The sequence below is a fragment of the Pteropus medius genome, unplaced genomic scaffold (assembly GCF_902729225.1).
Source record: "Pteropus medius unplaced genomic scaffold, Ma_sr-lr_union100, whole genome shotgun sequence".
Classification (NCBI taxonomy): Eukaryota; Metazoa; Chordata; class Mammalia; order Chiroptera; family Pteropodidae; genus Pteropus; species Pteropus medius.
Window position 1 is genome coordinate 8339055 of NW_024350924.1, and position 22352 is coordinate 8361406.

The 22352-nt window shown below is 41.5% G+C and overlaps 1 protein-coding gene across 6 annotated transcripts in view; it reads right to left on the reverse strand.

Moving 5' to 3' along the window:
- The window catches only part of GDAP2 (ganglioside induced differentiation associated protein 2), a 51880-nt gene that overhangs the window by 27286 nt on the left and 2242 nt on the right, over positions 1-22352 (reverse strand). For 4 of the 6 annotated variants that reach the window (XM_039841323.1, XM_039841326.1, XM_039841327.1 and 1 more), the window contains exons 2-8: positions 18883-19119; positions 16303-16442; positions 12976-13129; positions 12469-12557; positions 9678-9754; positions 5843-6002; positions 3719-3875 (exon numbers count right to left, since the gene is read on the reverse strand). In XM_039841323.1, the coding sequence (XP_039697257.1) occupies positions 3719-3875; positions 5843-6002; positions 9678-9754; positions 12469-12557; positions 12976-13129; positions 16303-16442; positions 18883-19058 (953 nt within the window). In that variant the 5' untranslated portion in view covers positions 19059-19119. Of the gene's footprint in view, positions 1-3718; positions 3876-5842; positions 6003-9677; positions 9755-12468; positions 12558-12975; positions 13130-16302; positions 16443-17638; positions 17895-18882; positions 19120-21979; positions 22095-22352 lie in introns of those variants that run through there. The other 2 variants (XM_039841325.1, XM_039841324.1) reach the window with 2 other exon arrangements.

Sequence of the window (22352 nt, forward strand, 5' to 3'; positions counted from 1 at the left end):
TGAGACAAGACCTTTAATCATCACAGACACTGGGCACATAAAAGAGATGTCTGATTCCGATGCAGCATATCACTAAGGGGACCGAGTGGCCGAGGTACCAGGCTTCGTTTCTTGGTTCAGGGTTTGTAGTGTGGCTCATTCATGAATTTACAGAAAAGAGGGACCTTATTTATCTCTATTTCAACATCTAGGATATTATGGTGTACAGAGTAAATATCCAATGCTTCTTGAAATGAATGGAAACTGTTGACTGTGTAACAAACATGAACCTCAAGATCAAGGTCCTCTGCCAGGAAGGACAATGTTTCACGTGCTATTTTCACATTCCTTCCTAGAATCTACTCTCGTGCTGACGCCTTTCCGGAAAGCACGAACTCAGTGAATACAAGACTCATTTTAACACTGGCTTGAACTTGTTTTTATTAAGTGAAACAAATCCCCTCACTATAAAAAGAGAGACACGGAAAGGCAGTATCCAGTCTAAACGCAAGCTTAAGAAATTCCAGAATATCTGTACCACTCATATTGAAATGAAGAAGGTACGTGGGGGCTCTGCGTGTGCATGCGCGTGTTAGAGAGGAGAGGGGAGGAGGTAGGAGGTCGACTGATTTGAGAAAAGTGGTAACGACACAGTGCTTTGTATATACAAAAAAATCTCTGGGCTTTCCCCCACATCTCCGCAGCTGGTTTGTGTGAGCGGGCTGAAGATGGTGGCAGAGAAGGGAGAGAGGCTGCAGGCCACTTTGAAGGCTCGTCCTCAAATAGCTGCAACTCAGGGAAAGCCACTCTTGGGGACCAATTTACCTCTATAAAGTAAAAAGGTCAGACTAGATAAGTGATTTAGGGCACAAAAGAATCGCCTAAGAACCTTAAGAGGGAAGATTCCTGAGCCCTTCCCACAGAGGTTCTGATTCGAGAAGTGTGGCGTGGGGCCTACGCACTTCTGGCAGGCCACGCTGGCGACCCTACTGCTTACAGACTGTGGACGCCACCTCGGAGAACAGTATCGGATGATTCCCAACGTCCCTTTCAACCAGGAAGTACTGGTGAGAGACCTCAGACCAGTGGCCCCTGATGTGGGGTCCACAGTCCTGACACTTTTTCAGGGGGTTTGCAAGGTGAAAACTATTTTTCTAATAAAACCGAAACCTCGTCTGCCTTTTTCACTGTGCTGACATCTGCACTGTTGGTGGGAAAGCACCACTGTCGGATGAGGCTGCTGGTGCCTTAGCAGACTCGAGGTGGAGGCGCCAGAATGTCAGCTGTCGCTGTGTTCTTCGCTGCCAAGGCACTCCCAGGAAAAAAAAAAAGCCACTTTCATTTAAGCATGTCTTTGATGAGGAAGTAAAAATAATTAATTTTATTAAATCAACCCTTGAGAACACATCTGTTTAATATTAATGTGTCACAAAATGGGAAAAACACATAAAGCACTTCTGCATACTGATATATGAGGTTGTCTTGAAGAAAAGCACTATGTGCTTGTCTTGCAAGCTGAACATAGTTGCTTTTTTTCATGGAACACCGTTTTTCTTCAAGTATTGACTGGCAGACAAACTCTGGTTATTCAAGATGAATAGTTGGCAAAACGAATAAAGTGACCTTGTCATTTCAAGAAAAATAACCAACAGTTTTTACTGCCAGTGATAAAAGTTGAGCTTTAAAAAATATGTATAGTTTTGGGAAATTTGTATCCATTACCAGAAGCTTACAGTTCCTAACACTTAAATACTTTCCTGATAATATCAGTGGTGATATTAACACATATAATCTTTTGATATTGTATAGTGAAATGTGTCAATATTCGGAAGATCTGAATAATTCAGTGAATCTTTTTCAATATGCCAATGGATCGTTATAAATTCATGTTCTAAGTTCCTACTATAAAATCAATTCGAAGTGCCCAATAGAACAACACATTTCAATATTACAGAATATAAAGATTCATGGATATGGTTTGAGATTCCACATTACAACTAAATGTTAAAAAAAATGACCATTTATCAAGTTATGGAGCAATATCAAAGAATAATATCTCCAATTATTTGAAAAGGCTATTACAATACTCCTCCCTTTTCCAATTATACATCTGAGGTTGGATTTTCTTTTTATACTTCACCCAAAATGACTTATTGAAATAGCCTGAAGGCTGATGAGAATCCAGCTGCTTTCTACTAAGCCAAACATTAAAAGATTTGCAAAAATATAAAACAGTGCCATTCTCAAAAAAAAAAGTTATGCTTCATAAAAACATGGTAGGTTATTTTTTAAATGATTTAATAAGAAATTTCTCACACAGATATAGATGTTGGCAGGTATAATTTGTTTAAACAAAAGCTCTTTGGGGTCCTCAACAATTTTAAGAATGCAAAGGGGACCTGAGAGTCTGCCCCAGACCAGATGAAGTACCCAAATCTAGTAGCGCACGAATTAAGATGTGAAAAAGTTTTAAAACCTATATAGATGCCAAAATCCTAGTCATGTGATGGACAGGCCAGTCAGTGGAGGTAAAGAAAATCGTCTGCCTGAGGATCCTCACACTTGGTCCCGTTCGGAAACCACTGAGAGTAGCATGATTGTGACTGCTTTTGGAAAAGCTGCTTACTTGGCGCCCCCTAGTGACCGCTTTGCTTTTCTTTTTAAAAATAAAATCAAAATTAAGTGAAGACCCCGCTCAGCAGACACAAAACTCTATCTGCACGGGACTCCAAGGGTCATCTAATCCAACCTCTGCTTACAGATGGAGACTAACCAGCACCACACGTCATTACAACGTAGCGTGATAAATGCCACGCTAGGCTTTGGTTAAGCACAGAGTGGGGAGAAAAGCACAGAGGAGACATCTATTCTAGACTTCTCCATCTATTCCGACTTATCTCCAGCGAGGCGAGTTTCCAGAGGCCATCGCTTCTCAGCCGAAACCTGGAGAATGGGCAGGAATTGCAGGATGGCAAGTACTGAAGCTCAAAGGTAAAGCAGACTACGATTTGCTCAGTACTGAAGAGGAGACCGAGTGATCAATTTTAAGAGCTTACTAAGTACCAGGTGCTGTGCTCAGCTCACGACATCATCTTATTTAAAGTTCACGTCAACCCTATGAGATGTTATCCCCTTAACCAACCCTGTCAGGTAATGGATGATCTTAATCATTTACAGTTTATGATTTTTTTCTTTCCTTTAAAATTTTTTGAAAAGCACCTAAGTTTCCAAGGACTGATAATCCTTGGAAAAGCTTACCCAGAAGTACAAAAGCTGCTTTTCTTTATGTTTTAAAACGGATTTATTCAGAATTGCTTTAGAAAACACCTGAAAGAAATGGAAGGGCTAAATCGGGAAGAAATAAGCCCTCTTAAATTGAATAAAACTGAAGATTACGTTTTAATTATAAACATGGTAAGGTTAGGTAAAAACTCTCCTGCGGTTAGGTCTGCCTCTCCCTTCTCTAGTCTCCACTTCACAAGACCTCACCCAGAGGCACCATGACTACAGTACAAAGGGCAGGAGCGCTGAAATCAGATCTGCATCTGAGCAGCGGCCTCAACAACTACTAGCTTCTACCCTTGATAAATTAACTCTGAATTTCTGTATCTATAAAATGAGACGATACCCTTCGCACTGGACTGTCACAAGGAGTAGTTAGAATGCATCCTATGTAGATCATTCAGCAGATGTCAGGCCAGCTCCTCCCGGCCTTGTCTATCAAGGGGGTTTGCCTTACTTTCTCTGATGCTGCTTCTGCAGGGCTGCCTCCGACAACTGTCCCTGTAGGATCAGTCTCCTTTGCTTGTCAATATCTCCTTCCATCCGAGCAAAAGCGTGGGAGCCAATGAAAGAGAGATCAACTCCCAAGCCTTCATCCTCCTCTTCCTGGTCGTCTGTAACAAAAAACCGATCAATACAGAGCTTACGACAAAACCTGACAGTAAATGCGACGAACAGACTGAACACTGCAAAAGGGATGACTGTGAGCTCCCGCAAAGAAGAAATGGGGTTAAAAGGTTATTTTTTGAGAATGAAACTTAAATCAGACTTAGGTATTTGAAGAACTGAAATAATGAAGGAAACCACCTGCCCATGCGTGACAGAAGTTTCAGGAATATGTGAAATCAAATCAGGGTGACTCGGATGCAACCTTCAGAAGGAAACAGTGGAATGTAATCATAAGAAAAAGATAGGAGTACTTATACTGTACGTGGTTTTAAAAGTGGATTGTAACACAGCATCTAACAGAAGAGACTGTTTCAGGAGGGAACCCTTGAGTGGCTGGCACATGAACTTCAGCCCCTTCGTCAGGGAACCCGAGGGAGGACAGATAGACCAGACAGCAGGGTGTGAGCCGCATCCTCTAAGGAATGTTCGATTCTCTATTAGCATCTTCGTTTCTTACATCGATCATGCCTACACAATCATTCTGGTCCATAAGAACTTCGGTTCTTGCTACAAATTAGTAAGTTAACTTTCCAATTTATCCATATGATCATTTTATGTTCGGCTAGCAGAAGACAGTCCCTTGGGAACAGATCACCCTAGTGTTATTCCCACTGCCTTACTAGATGTTAAAAAAAAATTAAAAAATAAAAACAAACGAGCCCCTTGGACCATGGGGAGCTTCCCAAGGCAATGCCACCACCTGAAGCACAGCGGGGACTTGCTCACATCTACCTCATTGCTCCTCAAACTGTGACAGGCCAGCGGCTTAGAAGAATCTGCTTTTATTAAAAACATCCATGAATAAATCTTCTTTCAATCCCTCAAGTAAAGCCGACTTTACATCTACTTTTAAATGTTTAACGTTCCAGTTGAAATTATTTATGAACACTAGTGCTTTATCTACAAGGTAACAATATTTTCTGAGATACAGACATATCAGGCACCCTTTGAGAATAGTAATAGAAGGGAACCTTTGGCTACTGAGCTGGTCTCAGTATTGCCCAATATTGCCGTCTCGGATTGGTTTTGCTACCCATTACTCCTGATTACATGGAATGCATTTTACGCATTTAGGAAAAATCATCCTGTACAGTGGTGGTCAGTTTTGAGGATTTCCAGATGACTCCGGCACGATTCCAGGGTGTGCGCCATGGGGGCACCCTGAAGCACACAGTGCCCCCGCAGCGAGGCTGGGTTCAGGGACACTTCCTGCCGCTACGCAGAATGCCCTCTGCCCGATTTAAGCCCGTGTGCTGGTGATTAGAGAGAGATGAGTGGCCTCCTAAAGATTTATCCCGATATGCATTTAAAATTGTTCACAGTCGTCCCTAAGCTGCCGACTTTTGCGATCAAATTCCAGCACTGACGCCTGCTACGCACAGCTCCAGAGAAGGGACATAACCACGAACACACCGCAGAGGTGAGGACGCGCGTCACAATGAACAGATTCAGAGGGCCACTCCACTCCCACTGAGCTCTACCACAGCTTCTACCCACATGAGTACGTACCCTAAAGAGACACAACGAACGGTGACGGTATTCTTGTCTTAGTATTTCCTGCTAGGTATGGCTTTTATAGGACATTGTTGAAGGTGTTGAAAATTTCAGATAATGGACTTGGCTGCTGTCTCAACAGTGCCCTGGAAAAAACTATCAGCTTCATGAGGATGAGAATTATATGCACCTCCGAATCTCTGCTGCCTAACTCAGACTTGACATTGTGTGTGTGTGTGTGTGTGTGTGTTTTAAATTTAGAGTAAATCTTAACAAGATTAAGACTAAAAACACCTAAGTTGGTCCTGACCACAGAGTTGCACTGACAGAGAGTTTCCCAAAGGTCGAGCTGACCCTCCCAGGTCTCTGCTGGCCTGTCCCTTTGCTCCAAGAAGTAAGGTGGAGAGACAGGACTCACCCTCCGGGGCGCCAGGCTTCTCGCTTATTCGGATCTGCCGTTCGGGCACCACAGGCTCCCCGTCCGCGTTCCCGATGTCGGCTGGCAGGTAGGGCAGGGACCGACTCTCCTCCCTTAGTGACCTCGGGAAGTACAGAGGGAGCAGCTTTTGGTAAGTAGCCTGTGTTGGAAAAGCAAGGCATTCTGTGAAAATCCACGAAGAAATGGAGCAGGCACCCACGGCGCTCGCTGCTGTTCCCTTCACGTGAGGACAGCCCCCATCAAGAAGGACCCTACTCCTTCTGAGCTCAGACTAGATGCTGTCGGGGACCCTCCACAGTTGTTAAAGATCAGGACGTCTGTTATTAGCTAGTTAAACATGGTCACCATCCTGGCAATTCCAGGTCACTGCACCTGGAATGCATTAAGTCCTGCCACTCTTGTCCCCACCCCCTTCCTTCGCCTTACTGATATTTGTCTTTTGAGATTCAGCTCAGATGCCACCTCCTCAATCCTCAGTGTGCCATCAGGGTACGCTGACCCGGTTTAGTTTTTGAGGGATTTTTTATTTTAACAGTTCTGTTTGTGATAAATTGCTATTTCATGACTTTTATTCTTCTGTAGAGGTTTCCCAAAGAACACAGATTAATTTTACCTTATAAAAAACAAATTAGAATAAAACTCATTCTATTTTATAATTTCCATCTGGGCTGGTCCATTAGACTCATTTATAAATCCGTGATACATTATGAGCATTTAGTGCTCTTGTTTTCCCTATATCTTGAAGCATTTTGCTTTTTCATCGTCCTAGGAATTATTTATCATTAGCCATCGATTACTCCAAACTACACTGAAAAAGACTAAAACAGAAAAATAAGAAACCAAAGCGATGAAAGTGCTTAGAAGAACAATGAAATCATCGGGAAATCATTACCCATCAGTTTTCTTATTGTCACTAGCGACACTGCGTCATCTTTCATGTATCAAGCATGTAAGATGCCATCTTTGTAGCCTTCATGGACAAACTTGACATGTAATTCACATACCATAAAATTCAGTTTTAAAGTATACGATTCAGTGGTTTTCGGTATAATCACAAAAGTTGTGGAATCATCACCATTAAATTCCAGAACATTTTCATAATCTCCAAAAGAATATTTAAACTTATTAGCTAGGTCATTCTCCATTTCTCTGTCCCCCAAACACTGGCGGCCACTCATCTACTCTGTTTGGATTGTCTATTTTGGACATTTCATAAAAATGGAACACAGTAAGTGGCCTTTTGTGACCGGCTTCACTTAGCGTAACGTCACTCATGTCACAGCATGCATAGTACTTCACTCGTTCTTATAGCAGGATAATATTCAAGTGTATATACATATACATATGTACATCTGTTTATCAATTCATCTGTGGATCAGATTGTTTCCACTTTTTGTCTATTATGAATAACGCTGATATGAATATTTTGTGTACAAGTGTTTGTGGGGACATATGTTTTTGATTCTCTCCTGTACGTATTTAAGAGTGGCTAGCATCTCTTGAACTTTTTGAGCAACTGCCAGTTTTCCAAAGCAGCGGCACAATTTTACATTCTCACGAGCTATGTAGGAAGGTTCCAGTTTCTCCACATTCTCACCAATGCTTGTTATTGTCTGGCTTTGTAATTACAGCCACACTAGTGGGTGTGAAGTGGACGTGATTCTGTTTAATGTTATGAGGTATTTCCTTATGTGCTTATCAGTCGTTTGTGTATCTTTTCGGAAGTAATGTCTACGTAAAACTTCTGCCCATTTTTTAAAAAAAGACTATTTTTTTAGAGCAGTTTAAGGTTCACAACAAAATTGAGAAGCCACAGAGATTTCCCATACCCCCTTGGGGTACATTTGTTATAAGTGATGGGCCCACGTGACACATCTAATCACCTGCAGTTCACGTCAGAGCTCACTCTTGGTGCTGTACATTCCACAGGTTGGCACAAATGTATAATGATGTGTCCATCTTTACAGTATCATAGAATATTTGCACTGCCCTAAATATTCCGTGCTGTCGTGTCTACGCAACCTTCCCCACCTCTAACTCCCGATCATTTTACCGTCTTCATAGTTTTATCTTTTCCAGAATGTCATAGTTGGGATCATATAGTGTGTAGCCTTTCCAGATTGGCTTCTTTCAGTTAGTAACATGCATTTTGGTTTCCTCTATATCTTTCTATGGCTTAACAGCTCATTTATTTTTAGCACTGAAAAATATTCCACTATTTGGATGGACCATGGTTTATTTATCTATTCCCCCACTGAAGGACATCTTGGTTGCTTCCAAGTTTTGGCAATTATGAACAAAGCTGCTATAAACATCCTTCTTAAGTTTTTGGGGACATAAATTTTCAACTCCCTTTGAGTAAATAGCAACTTCTGCCCATTTTAAAACTGGGTCATTTGGCTTTTTATTGTTGAATTTTAAGAGTGAGCAACTGATCTGTTTTTATTTTGGCTGCTTGTACTTCTGATTCACAGGCTTGATCCACGGTCGTGAAGATTTATACCTGTTTTCTTCTAACAGCTTTATAGTTTTAATTCTTCTGCTTAAGTCCTATGTCCATTTTGAGCTAATTTTTGCAGATGATGTGAGGTAGTGGTCAAACTTCTTTCCTTTGCATGTGGACGCCATTTATTGATAAGACTATTTTTTCTGCACTGAATTGTCTTGGCAGCCTCATCAAAAATTCTGTTCTACTGACCAATGTGTTTATTCTTACATCAGCCCCACATGGCCTTGATTGCTGTATTTTAAGTTTCAAAATAGGTTAAGTATGAATCCTCCGACTTTGTTCTTTTTTTTCCAAGGTTATTTTGACTATTCTGGGTCCCTTGCATGTCCACGTAAAGTTCAGGATCAACTTGTTAATTTCTACAAAAAAAGCCTGACTCTGTAGGAAGATTTGGGGAACGCTGACATTTGAACAACGGTAAGTCTTCTGATTCATGAACGCGGGTATTCTTCCATTTATTTTGGTCTTTGAAAATTTCTTGCAAAGATATTTTGTAGTTTTCAAAGTACAGGTCTTACATTTCTTTTGTTAAGCTTAGTCTTAAATATTTGATTCTTTTTGATGCTATTGTAAATAAAACTGTTTTCTTAATTTCGTTTTCAGATTATTGATTGCTGGGACGTGGAAACACAATTTACTTTTTTATACTGATCTTGTGTCCTGTAACTCTGTTGAACTCTCATTATTTCTAATAGCATTTTGGTGGACTTCGTAGGATTTTTATATACCAGATTATGTCACCTATGAATAGAGAGGGTTTTCCTTCTTTCCAATCTGGAGCTCTTTATTTCTTTTTGTTGCTTAAATGTCCTGGCTAGAACCAGGACAGTACAACGGCGACTAGAATTGGTAAGAGCAGCCCTGTCATCCTGTTCCCGCTCTTCGGCAGACTGCTTCGGCACGTCCTCACCAATAACCGTAACGTGAGCTGTGGGTTTTTCATACCTGCCTTTCATCACGTTGAGGATGTTCCCTTCTATTCCCAGTCTGTTAAGTGTTATTTATCATGAAAGGGTGTTGGATTTTGTCCAATGCTTTTCTGCATCTTCTGAGATGATCATGTGGTTTTAGCCTTTATTATTTTTTCATTCTTTATTCTATTAATATGGTATATTACACTGATTGATTTTTGTAGTTGAACCACCCTGACATTCCTGAGATAAACCCCACTTAGTGATGGTACATAATCCATTTATATGTTGCTGAATTCAGTTTGCTAATATTTTGTTAGAGATTTTTGCATCTCTATTCATAGGCGATACTGGTCTGCAAGATTAAAACAACGCAACATAATTAGCCAAATACCTCTTCAAGTTCAGAGACAGCAAATACTACTTTTTCAATGGTCTCTCCATGAATCTCTAGGAATCTCCTTACGGTGCCTACAGAAAAGAACATATACATTCAATAAAAAAGAACATAAACATTCAATAAAAAAGAACATAAACATTCAATAAAAAAGAAATTATACATGGAGAAAAGTCAAATTCCTCCAAGTTTTATTTTTGCAATGGATCGCTCCCTTCATGAAGGTCCCTGCTCAGTGACGCCTCGTTGGCAAAGCCTGCCCGGCCTACTCTGTTCAAAAGCTCCCTGATCTGCTTTCCTCCCAAGCGATCATTACAGACGTTTCATGGAGTTTCTTATTATTGCCCCCCGACCCCATCGGCTAAGATGAAAACTCAACAGCAAGAGCTTTCTTTTATTTACAGTTTCGTTGCCAGTGTCTAGGACAGCACCCGGCACAGAAGATGCTGACTCCAGACAATTCCCCTTATCTAGCATAGTCTTTTTATTCCCTGCGGCCTCCCTCCCTGACCAGGATGACCTAGCATAAGTGTCTTTCCATTCACTCAGTTACAGTATTAGAAGTCTCGCTCAGCCCTTCATCACTGTCAAAACTCCATCAAATCAAAAATGAATTACTTTTTTCTTAATTTCTATGTTACCCAGATTGTTCTCTATCATCTTCCTACTGAGAGCTAGTGGCCTTTGCCCAGCCCTAACTGAGCAGACATCTCTAGCTTAGTTCTAAACACCCAGAGCCCACCTTTTAAAACTGCTGTCCTCCAGGGTTCATTCCTCCACATTTTTTTATTTTCTTGATATACGTATTCTGCTCAAAGCTGACACCTCTATGGTATTTTATCAAGTCATTTACCTGGGGCCACAGAGCTAGGGTTAGACTAGTAGAATTGGGACCAAAAATCAGTCTACTTTACTCCCTTTTCAGAGCTTTTTATATAAAATGCTGCTGCCCTTTTATCTAATCCATATGATTACTTTGATAAGAAATGGAAACATAAAAGAAAGCTTAGCTCAAGCTATAAGACGACAGAGCAAGGGCTGAGTGGAATCAGAGGCTATCGAGACCTGCCAAAAGCCTTGCCAGGGAGCGTTATGTGCAGGCAGGGACTCTGCTTGGGTAAGGCACCGTTTAGCAGACATGCAGGCTAGCTATCACGCGGCCATTCTCCCCTGAAGCAGTTCTAGCTCGAGCATAATGAACAGGTTATTGGACTTGGGAGTCAGAAGGCCTGGACTTATGTTCCAAGCCTGCATAACCCTGAGAACATGATAAAGTTCTGAGCCCATTTTATCTGTAAAATGGATACCATACTACCTAAAGTACAGGGCCGTTGAGGCAATAAGAGAAAATTCCTTTATTCCTTTTTAAAGTATGTATTTCTTGAGCAAGAACCATATGTAAAGCATTCTTGACATACGCAAGAACTATAAATACAAAGAGGAAAAGATCTCTGCTCAAGAATTTCACTCTAATGTATATGTAAACTCTAACTATAAAATATATGCATTTACTCTAAAATCATTGATCGACAAGGACCTAAGTTTTAGAAATAACTGATTATTAAATAAGACCATTTAAGCCTGAACATGCCCTCACCCTAAATTCTCGGCTATGTGATAATAATTTTATACCTGCAAATATCTTTGTAATTTTTTGGTGGATAGAAAACTTTTAGCATCTCATCTTTAAATTCTAGAGATGGAGAAAAAGGGGTCTTCAAGACAGTCCGGTATGGTCGTCTCCCTCCCAAATGAGGACTGTCTGCCACAGTGTCACTGGGCCCATGCACGAGTGTTCCCAATGACAAGGAGGTCCCTTAAAGAACTTTTCTAATAGACTGTCCTATCTCAAAGGGACCAGTCTCCATCCTGTCATGGGTCTTAGACCACCTTCTCTAGTTCGAGAGCTCGTCTACACTCCTTCCCAGGGTCTATGGAGCCCGAGACGGCGTGTAAACTCCACGTGGATGCGCGCTCCTCAGGGGAAGGGTCTGCGGCTTTTCGCCAGGTGCTCGACGCAGGTTGTGATGATGTCCAGAGGTGAAGTGCCGTTGCTCTAAAACGCGGTACAGAACAAGCCCCCAACGAGTCCCTCAGACCCCTGATGGCAGACACTGCACGTGCTACACTCTCCCTTAGGAGCAAGGCCACTCTCGTTTCAAACTGCCGGCCCTGAGTTCACCAGTGTCGCATGAGGCGTGGAACCCAGAACCGCACATGAAACTGGCTGCGGTCTCCACCCGCACATAACACAACGAGACCACGGACTCTGTTGAGCCGAACATGTTTTTATGTCACATATGTGACATTTCGGCTCATAGTGACTGAGCCCCACCTTTTTAAATCCTAAGTGCAGGGTTTTATATTCAAATAGCACATGTGAAAGCTGCTGTGTTTTAAAATGCAAAGTGCTATATGAATCTGATATTCTAAACTCTATTTTGATTTCTGTTGCAGGCTGTTGAGATTATTTTGAATTATGATTCAAATACCCAACGTATTGGCCATACTTCTTAGCTTGGTATCATTTCCATATTTAATGGCAAGACTTCTAAACCTTTACCCAAACGGATAAAAAAGTCAACACAAGACAATAAACTGAGAGCTCTCAAGGCGTCAGTGCAAGCCTCCCTCCAGGGCGCCAAGATCGGGTCACAAGCCCCCTCTGGCTCCAGCCATTTAATTAGTGATAGAAAATTTTTTTAAAACTCAGTGTATGCAGAGCATCCCCAACCCCACATATGAAGTGTTACGTCAAGTTACGCACAGCATCTCGAGTATCACTTACGCAGTGCTATGTGTGTAGCATCCTCTAGAGGATACCCGCGTTTTGCAGAATTAATGACACAGAACCCAACAGAAGACATAGACTGCTCTCTGCAACCAAAAAGAAAACATAAAAATTACACACACTCATAAAACATACATAATACATAACTAATTCAAAAATGCAGCTTAGCTGCTGCTTCTCTGCCCCATCGACAAATCTACTGTAATATTTAACCCAACTGCACTATTAATTTTATCAATATTTAATTGCACAGGCCCGGCTAGCTCACTCAGTAGAGCGTGAGCCTATTAATTTAACTGCACCAATAGGAAGAAAAGATTCCAACTAAAGATTAAAATCAGAACAGGTTAAATTCTCAAGTTACCCAAAGCCATTTCTTTCACTCAGGGTCCTCTGAAATTATCTAAATCCCTCACAATTTGGCTTCTATAGCTAGATGCCACTGTAAAACCAGGGTCTTTAATGCCGTGTGACAAGCTGCGTGCAGAAAATGACGCGGCGTACTTAGCCAACTGCAGCACGTTTCTGTAGCAGCTATACAGGGAGCTCTCGGCGGCCGTGCGGTAGCGGCTTTTGTACTTGGGCCCCACCGTGTGGATGATGAACCGGGCGGCCAGATGAAATCCTTTGGTCAGTTTGGCTTCACCTGTCCGGCAACCTGGGAACAATGGGGCACACAGACGTCACAGAAGCGGATAAGCTGCGTCAAAACTTTGGCAGGTGAAGGTCAATGAGCTGAAAGTAATTGATTTAGCAACGCAGAGAAACTAACGTCTTGCACAATGGGGTGGCTAACACAAAGCAAGGTGGTCTGTACCGAAAGACAGTGCTGGGCTCGAGACGGACTGCTTCGATTCAAATCCCGAGTCCACCATGTCCCTGCTGGGCCACGCTGGGCAGGTGCTTGGCCTCTCCATGCCTCGATTTTTTATTCAATGGGGCCACTTCACAGGATTACAAGAGTCCCCGTATGCAAGGTGCGCACGTGCATTAGCTGTAATTGTTGTTATTGCTGATCACTGGAAAGGCTCAAAAACCGGGGATTCTCAGCACTTCTAAAGGCTATGATGGGAAGTGGGACTAAAAAGAGGAAGCTGAGTTCAATCTGCGACAGTCAAAGCTCCAACAACGCCTCCCCCAGCCAGCACCGCAAGGTGATGGCGTCCTCACCACCAGCAGCAGGAAGGTTTACTCTCTGCAGATGCCGAGCTAGACAGTTTGTGAACTCCAGGACCCCAGGCACAACTGAAAAGAGGCGATTTAAAGTGTAATACTCAAGAATGATAGCTACAGGTCTCTACTCCTAATTGGCTTACGAAACAGAGAACTCACGCTTATACCCCTGGAAGTTTCCTTTACAGAAAACTAAGAGGCCCAGACCCAAGGATCTACAGGTTCTGATGAGGGAGGCTCCCCAACCAAACGACAGGAGTGTCGCTCATTATCTGCTTCAAGAGTGTCCCAGCGATAACCCTTGCCCATGCACGCAACGCTTCCCATCACTTCTGGATTCCTCCCTCTTAAATACAGTGACACGTGAAGATCACCAGCAAGTGAGGAAAGCTTCTAGCAAGAGGGGACACGACAAATCCTCAAAAAATAGACAATGCAGAGAAGGAAACTTTAAAGCGAACCAAAAAACTCCCAACACCATAATTACTACTCTCAGAGAAAGAAAACCAGATGTTATAAAAAGAATATTCAGAGAACAGAAAAAACACTTATACAATCTTTATAGCCACGTGAAAAATCTGACAGCAGAAATAAAAAGTTCGCTGGATGGATTAAAGCTGAAAGTAAGGAAATCTTCCAGAAAATAAAAAGATGAAAAAGAGATAACAGATATAAAAATTGGAGGCTTATATAAGTACAACATCCAATAGGATTGCTCCAAAGAGAAAACAGAGAATACAGAGGGAAGGAAATTACTAGAGACATAAAATAAGAAATCTTCCAGAACTGAAAGATATAGATTTCCAGACTCAAAGGAGCCCACAAAGTACCCAAGCCACAATAAGGCACATCATTGTGAATTAAGGGAACATCAGAAATAAAGAAGAGATCATAAAGTTTCTGGAGAAGGAACCAGAAATATACAAAGGTTCAGGAATAAGAACAGCATCCGATTTTGCAGTAATTAAAAAAGAAAATAATAGAGCAATGCCCTTAAGAAATCTGGAAAATGATTTCTAGCCTAGAATTCTATTTCCAACCGAACGACCAGTTAAGTGTGAAGGTAGAAGGAAGATCTGTCATTCCGTCCCCGCCCACCCTTCTCAGGAATCTTCCAGTAGATTTACTCACAGAAATGAAGAAGTACATCAAAGGAGAGAAAGCTAGGAGATCTAGGAAACTGGGGGCGGGGGAGCACCCAATCTATTAAATCTAAAAACTGACTTCCCAGACACGGAGAGCACCCGGAGGGGACGGAAGGGGGCGGGGGAGGGGGCGGAGTCTCCCGGAGGGCCCCCGTCAGGACAGACGTGCCTGACTTTACTGAGAGGAGGACGTGCCCATCACTTAATGCCCATTATTTTAATTCTGACACTGATTTTTTTTTTCCATCCCTAAATACTTGCTGAGTGCCTGTTGTGTCTCAGGAAATGAGGCTGAGACCGTGATCTCGATCCCCATTTTAGAGAAGGAAACTCAGGCTCAGTGGTAAAGCCCTTGATCTTAGCTACACAGTAAAGGGCGGGAACAGAACACGAACTCCAACTTGGGAGCTCGCAAACACCTGCTGTTAGATACCTGTTTTGTTTGTATATCTGTATTAAGTTTTATTATTTCCTTTTTTCAGCCTTAAGTCCAGCTCTAAGGTGTAAGTGAGAATACAGACACACACACCATTATGCATTTTTACAGACCAGCTTCTCTGTTACTTTTATCAAAAACCTTCTCAGTATTACCTCTAATACATCTTCTAATTTCTACACGTTCTTCATGGTATCATGTCTTTAGTTTAACTGAAGGCTTTTTCCTTCTTCTGCCCTCAAAGACAAAGTTCAGTTTCTTGATCATATAATGCAATTCTCTATCTTTTTCACGGAGCTGGCATTATAAGTATTCTTATTCGAATTCGAATATCTTTATTAGGTTAGAAACCAGTTGTCAGTGTTAAATAGTAAAGGTCAAAGAAATCCAGATTTTACACAGGAGGAATTTGCTGTTTACATTTTGAGTATGACTGCTGTATTTCACGAATACTTTTTAAAAAATGATACGATTAAATCTCACGATATTCCCTTGGGTTCAAATAACAATAACGATAGGTTGCCGAGTTGGTAATTTAAGAAAATAAATGCAAATTAAGGTAAACATGATTCTGAATGAACATGGCTCTTCCTGTTCCCATTTCCAAAAGAAGAATGTTCTGATAAAACAAACAAACAAACAAAAAAAACCAGCAGCAAGTACAAAATTAATCGAGAATATGTTGGCTCTTGTGATACAGGTTGGGTTTACTGATAAGTCAGTTTCATTTCAAAAGTGCAGAACTCCAGATCCAAAGGATGTATAAAAACTTCTATCAGTATCAAATCACAAGGCTTATCCGTGTAAGAAAATACACAGCCAGGAAAACACTACCAAAGATCTAACTAGCTACGAAGACCGTCATTTTAAAATTCAAGAACGTGACAGAAGAGTTTTACTGAGAGCAAAGCTTCTAACACATTGTGGAGTTTTCAAAAGCTGTTTTTATTTAGTTTTAACGAGAACGACAAAATAGTTACACCTATATAATTTTCTCACAGAAATGCAACACGTGCTTCTTCAAATATCAAAACAAATGTTTCCCAAGCAGTGACACACCTAAGGAAAGTCTCTCACCTTTCAGCTTCTGGAGGTCCTCCTTCAAATCGGGCCCCGCGAGCATGAAGACGCTTTCCGACACGGGATTCTTATCCGTCAGACTTTCGTTACTGGTGTTGACGATGGCCGTGCAGTTCAGCAACGCCACGTCCCCCTTCCTGAGGAAACAGTCGATGAATAAAGAGTGTGCGTGGGGACGGGGGAGTGAGAAAGCCAGTTTCTAGGGCTTTCGAACGTGCTCCCCTCGCTCCCCTCGCTAGCTCACAAGCTTAAGCGACAGAAAATAGTTCCCGACGCAGGACGACTAGTCTGGCGTCTCAGACAGATTTTTCGATGCAATTGCCCCGACTCTGGAATTCACAAAACCACGTTATTCCTTTGCTTCTTTCATATTTCTCTTTCATTTTAACGGAATGCTTCTAGCGTTGGAAGTGGCTGGTTTAATGAGTTTAGACACGGCAGTATTATTCACGATAGCCAATAAGTAGAAACAACCCGAATGCCCATCAATTAATGAACAGGAAAACTAAGTGTGGTACACAATGAAACGTTTGGCCATAAAAAGGGATGAAGCAGTGATGCATACTACAACGTGGTTGAATTTTAAAACCATTACGCTGTTACAATTGATTCTATTTATATGAAATGTCCAGAATAGGCCGATCCAAATAGAAAGAAAGTAGATTAGTGGACGACCAGAGCTGAGAGTCAGTGTGTGGGGGAGGGAATAGGAGGGAGGGAATGGGGAGGGAGTGACTGCGAATGGGCACCGAACTCTAGGTTGACGAAATGCTTTAAAAGTGACCGCTGTGATGTTATACGTCTTTGTGATTTAAAAATGGACTCATACAATTTAAATTGGTGAATTATATCTATCTCAATAAGGCTTTTTATTAAAAAAAATAAATAAATAAGTACTACTACTAATACATGCAACGACAGAGATGAACTTTCCAATGATGATGAATGAAAGAGGCTAGACTGAAAAAAGAGTCCAGGATCCCATTTCTATAAAACTCTAGAAAATGCAAACTAATCTAAGAGGCAGACTGAGACTGTGGAGGCAGGGAAGGGCAGGAGGCAGCGATTACAAAGGGACACAAACCTCTGAGGGTGACAAACATATTCACTATCATCATTGTGGTGACGGGTTCATGGGTGGTGTATACATATGTCAAAATTTACCAAACTGGACACTTTAAATACGTGCAGTTTGTTGTATGTCAATTACAGCTCGACAGAACTGCAGATGCATACGCAACAAAAAAATGTTTAGAAGAAATTCTGAGATAAAAGAATTTAGAAGAAATTCTAAGAAAGCAATATCATATCGTAATGTGATTCAAAGAATTACCAAAGAACCACTTTTCCATTGATGTCCTTATTATAAAGAAACGGTGATCTAATCGCGTCTTTCTGAAACGTCTCAGCTGCAGTATCGGAAGCAGTTACTTCATCTTCACACGAGTCACCCCAGCTTGGCAGCGTATCCACATCCACAAACTGGGAAGGGGCACCCAAGGGATCCATGGAATGAGAACTTCGGCTGGTCTTTTCCCAAATTCCTCAGCAAGTCAATATTCACTAGAGACTTCGGCATAAGAGAAAAGAATCATTTTAACAGAGAAGCACAAATACTATTTCTATTAAAGCAACAACAAAACTCTACTGTGAAGTGCTCTAACAGTACACTGTGATTACAGTCAAACAGTCCATAAAACTCAATATAAAACAAGGAATCGCTATTTTCTTTCTCTCTAAATTGTTCCAGCTTTTCTAAAACAGGAAGAAAGGGGGATTATTTACACACAAATTCTCTTCGGAGAACCAAAGCCATTAAAATGATCACATGGTCCATTAGTTCTACTTTCTAGAAACGCAGGACTATTCATTCAACACTCACTGAGTGTCTGCTGCTGGTGGGAAAAAAGGTGCTAAGCGCTGCCAGAGATACAAAGATAAATAATACATACAACTGAAAGAGATCAGCCTACTGATAATACAGAGGATGCATGGAAGACAAAANGGATGACGAAATGTTCTAAAAGTGACCGCTGTGATGTTATACGGCTTTGTGATTTAAACATGGACTCATACAATTTAAATTGGTGAATTATATCTATCTCAATAAGGCTTTTTATAAAAAAAAAAAATAAGTACTACTACTAATACATGCAACGACAGAGATGAACTTTCCAATGATGATGATGAATGAAAGAAGCTAGACTGAAAAAAGAGTCCAGGATTCCATTTCTATAAAACTCTAGAAAATGCAAACCAATCTAAGAGGCAGAATGAGACTGTGGAGGCAGAGAAGGGCAGGAGGCAGCGATTACAAAGGGACACAAACCTCTGAGGGTGACAAACATATTCACTATCATGATTGTGGTGACGGGTTCATGGGTGGTATATACATATGTCAAAATTTACCAAACTGGACACTTTAAATACGTGCAGTTTGTTGTATGTCAATTACAGCTCGACAGAAGTGCAGATGCATACGCAACAAAAAATGTTTAGAAGAAATTCTGAGATAAAAGAATTTAGATGAAATTCTAAGAAAGCAATATCATATCGTAATGTGATTCAAAGAATTACCAAAGAACCACTTTTCCATTGATGTCCTTATTATAAAGAAACGGTGATCTAATCGTGTCTTTCTGAAACGTCTCAGCTGCAGTATCGGAAGAGGTTACTTCATCTTCACACGAGTCACCCCAGCTTGGCAGCGTATCCACATCCACAAACTGGGAAGGGGCACCCAAGGGATCCATGGAATGAGAACTTCGGCTGGTCTTTTCCCAAATTCCTCAGCAAGTCAATATTCACTAGAGACTTCGGCATAAGAGAAAAGAATCATTTTAACAGAGAAGCACAAATACTATTTCTATTAAAGCAACAACAAAACTCTACTGTGAAGTGCTCTAACAGTACACTGTGATTACAGTCAAACAGTCCATAAAACTCAATATAAAACAAGGAATCGCTATTTTCTTTCTCTCTAAATTGTTCCAGCTTTTCTAAAACAGGAAGAAAGGGGGATTATTTACACACAAATTCTCTTCAGAGAACCAAAGCCATTACAATGATCACATGGTCCATTAGTTCTACTTTCTAGAAACGCAGGACTATTCATTCAACACTCACTGAGTGTCTGCTGCTGGTGGGAAAAAAGGTGCTAAGCGCTGCCAGAGATACAAAGATAAATAATACATACAACTGAAAGAGATCAGTCTACTGATAATACAGAGGATGCATGGAAGACAAAAATGAGAAGCAGGGAGGTTACTGCAATCAAGTAGTGAGAGGCTGTCCAGGTTTGAACTAAGTAGAGAAGGAGACGGAGAAGGTACGGATTCGAGACAATATACAAGGAAAGAATTAACAGGGTTTGACGATTTGCAGTATACGGTTTATGAGACACTGATCTGATAGGCTGGTTGTACAGAAATGTAGAAATTAGAAGAGAAAGGGGATGGGAAGACACACGGTGTCAAGTACTACAGAGAGGTCATGGGAAATATGATATGAGAAAAAGATATTTCATTTGCCAACAAATCAGACAGTTATATCAGTTAAAATGGTAGCTTCGTTTGTTTAATAAATCTTCGTAAGCATCTTTTACTAGAGGTATTGCTCTAGGCACTGGGGCGACCTACAGTGGTGAATAAGACAGAGCAAGTCCCTGCCCTTACTTAGCTTCCTGGAGAAGAGATAATAACAAAAAAACAAGCAAGCAAGCAGGCATTTAGCAGAATGACTGGAGACAGTGAGTGTTATGAGAGAAAAAGTGATAACATGAGTAGAGCGCTACATAAAGTGAGAGAGCAGCCGTGCGAAGCTCGGGGGGTGTTTCAGCCAAAGGCAATAGCCAAGTGCACAGGCCAAAAGGGCAGGAAGGCGCTTGGTCCACGCCAGGCGGAGCCAGGTCGGTTGGCTGGAGGAAAACGAGCTGGGTAACGAGCGGTGGGTGAGGTCCGTGAGAGAGGGAAAGGCAGATGCTGCAGTCTGTATGCCGTTAATAAGAAGGTTAGGTCTAGTTTAGGTCTCGTTGTAAATATGAGGGGAAGCCATTAAAGGATCTTGATAATGACAATATAAATGACATTTGAAAAGAGTACTGTAGCTAAGGGGAAATCCAGTTGGGGCAAGAGTAAAAGCCAGGATCAGCAGAAAAAGATTACAGTGACCTAGGTGAGATGGCCATAAGGGGGGGGAGAAATGGTTGGATCTGGAATGCATTTCAAAGGCAGAGTCAACAGGACTCGCTAAATGAATACAAAGGCTGAGGGAAAAGAATGGAATCAAAGAGCTCCCAGATTCCTTGCTTGAGCAAGTGAGTAGATGGTAACTATATTTACAGAGAAGGGGAAGACTGGAGTGGGTTGTCAGGTCGAGTGAGAATCAAAGTAGTTTTTCCTTATGTGTTTTGCATATGTGAAGTTTGAGATGCCCAGCATACGGCCACGTTATTTTTGTCAAACATGCAATGTTTGGCTATGCGAGGCTAGAGCTCAGAGGAGACGTCAGGCTAAAGACATAAATGTGGACGCCTCAGGATATGGATGGCATTCAAAGCTGTGGGGAACTGGACAAGGTCACTCAGGGAGAAAATGCAAAGAGAGATCAGCGATCCAAGGACTGAGCCTGAGGGCAGAATTTACAGGTTGGGAAGAGAACAGTAAAAATGAGCTAGAGAAGGACTGATAAGAATGGAAGGAACAGCAGGAGACAGCAGGAGACAGCGGGAGAGTACAGTAGCGTAAAAGCCAAGTTAAGAAGTAATTCAAGGAGAAATGATCAGGAAAGGCCAGCCAGGGTTAAATGCTACTGGAAGGCAGATAACAGCACTAAGAATGGATGAGTGGGCCTGGTGAGCTGGCGATCACCGTAACACTGAACACGCACGTGATCAGGGACCAAAAGCTGGCGTGTGAACTTCTTGAGAAATTTTTCTGTACGATCCTAATGTTTGGTAAGAGTCAACGAAAACAAACCCTTCTACACCTAACCCCTTATTATTTCTTGCTGAAGACACGGGATACTAATGAGAATGAACCACGGATCCGACACAATACACTCATTCCTGCACCAACGCTGTGTCGTGGGAAATGTGATCGCTTAAGTAGCAATTTCAGAAAGGCCTTATAAAGCATACCATGATAAAACGGTACGAGATTATTTCTATTTGATATTAAGTACTCGTCTGAAATTATTCGGACGTAAAGAAATTTTATCTAGAAGTTGGTGTTTAGTTTGTCCTGTCAGCCTTTGAAACTGGAGGCAACCACGGTTGATTGGTTCACAAGCATTCAGACTTGAACTGGAGAGCTGACCAGAGGACAAATGGAGACTATTCTTGGGGTCACAGACTTTTTTTTTTCAGAATCACATGAGAGATAAAGACCCTTTCAGCACCTTAAATGTGAGGACATGAGATTCGCAAATAAATTTGAGACGGCTGGTTCCCAGATGAGGATTAAGAACCCCAGTGACGGAAGGAAGGCAGACAGAGGCTCAGGTGAGGGAGGAGGAGGGGAAGGCTACAGTAAACCACAGCTGCAGCCAGAATTCTGGATAACAGTAAAGAAGAGCACTTTCCACTGAAAATCGACTGATCAGTTCTGAACTTTAAACAGCTTCATGAGCGAACACTAAACCTTAGTAAACAAGGCTCCCGAAGCAAGACACTTTTGTCCCAGAATCAGAAAGTCTACAGGGGTCACACAGAAGATTCCAGAATGGACCATCTCTATTTCCTTAGCCACACCATCCTAAGGGTTATTTTCAGGACCTTCGAGGATGAAAACCTAAAGACAAAAGAGAACCCACTATGTACTCTTTATCATTCAAATGCATGAGTGTAAATGGTTCTCAATACACTATAGCTTGTCTTTTTTTCTCAAATCTTGTCATCTTCTAGTTTAAGAAGTTCTCTAAATAGTGCTTTATATGAATAACTGGATTGGCTTAGAGAGATTAGATTTTTATTGTTCAAGACTGGGCAGAATCAGGCAGAATACCTTGGATCACTGTTGTCATATTTAATTGGAAAACTTTAAATCTGT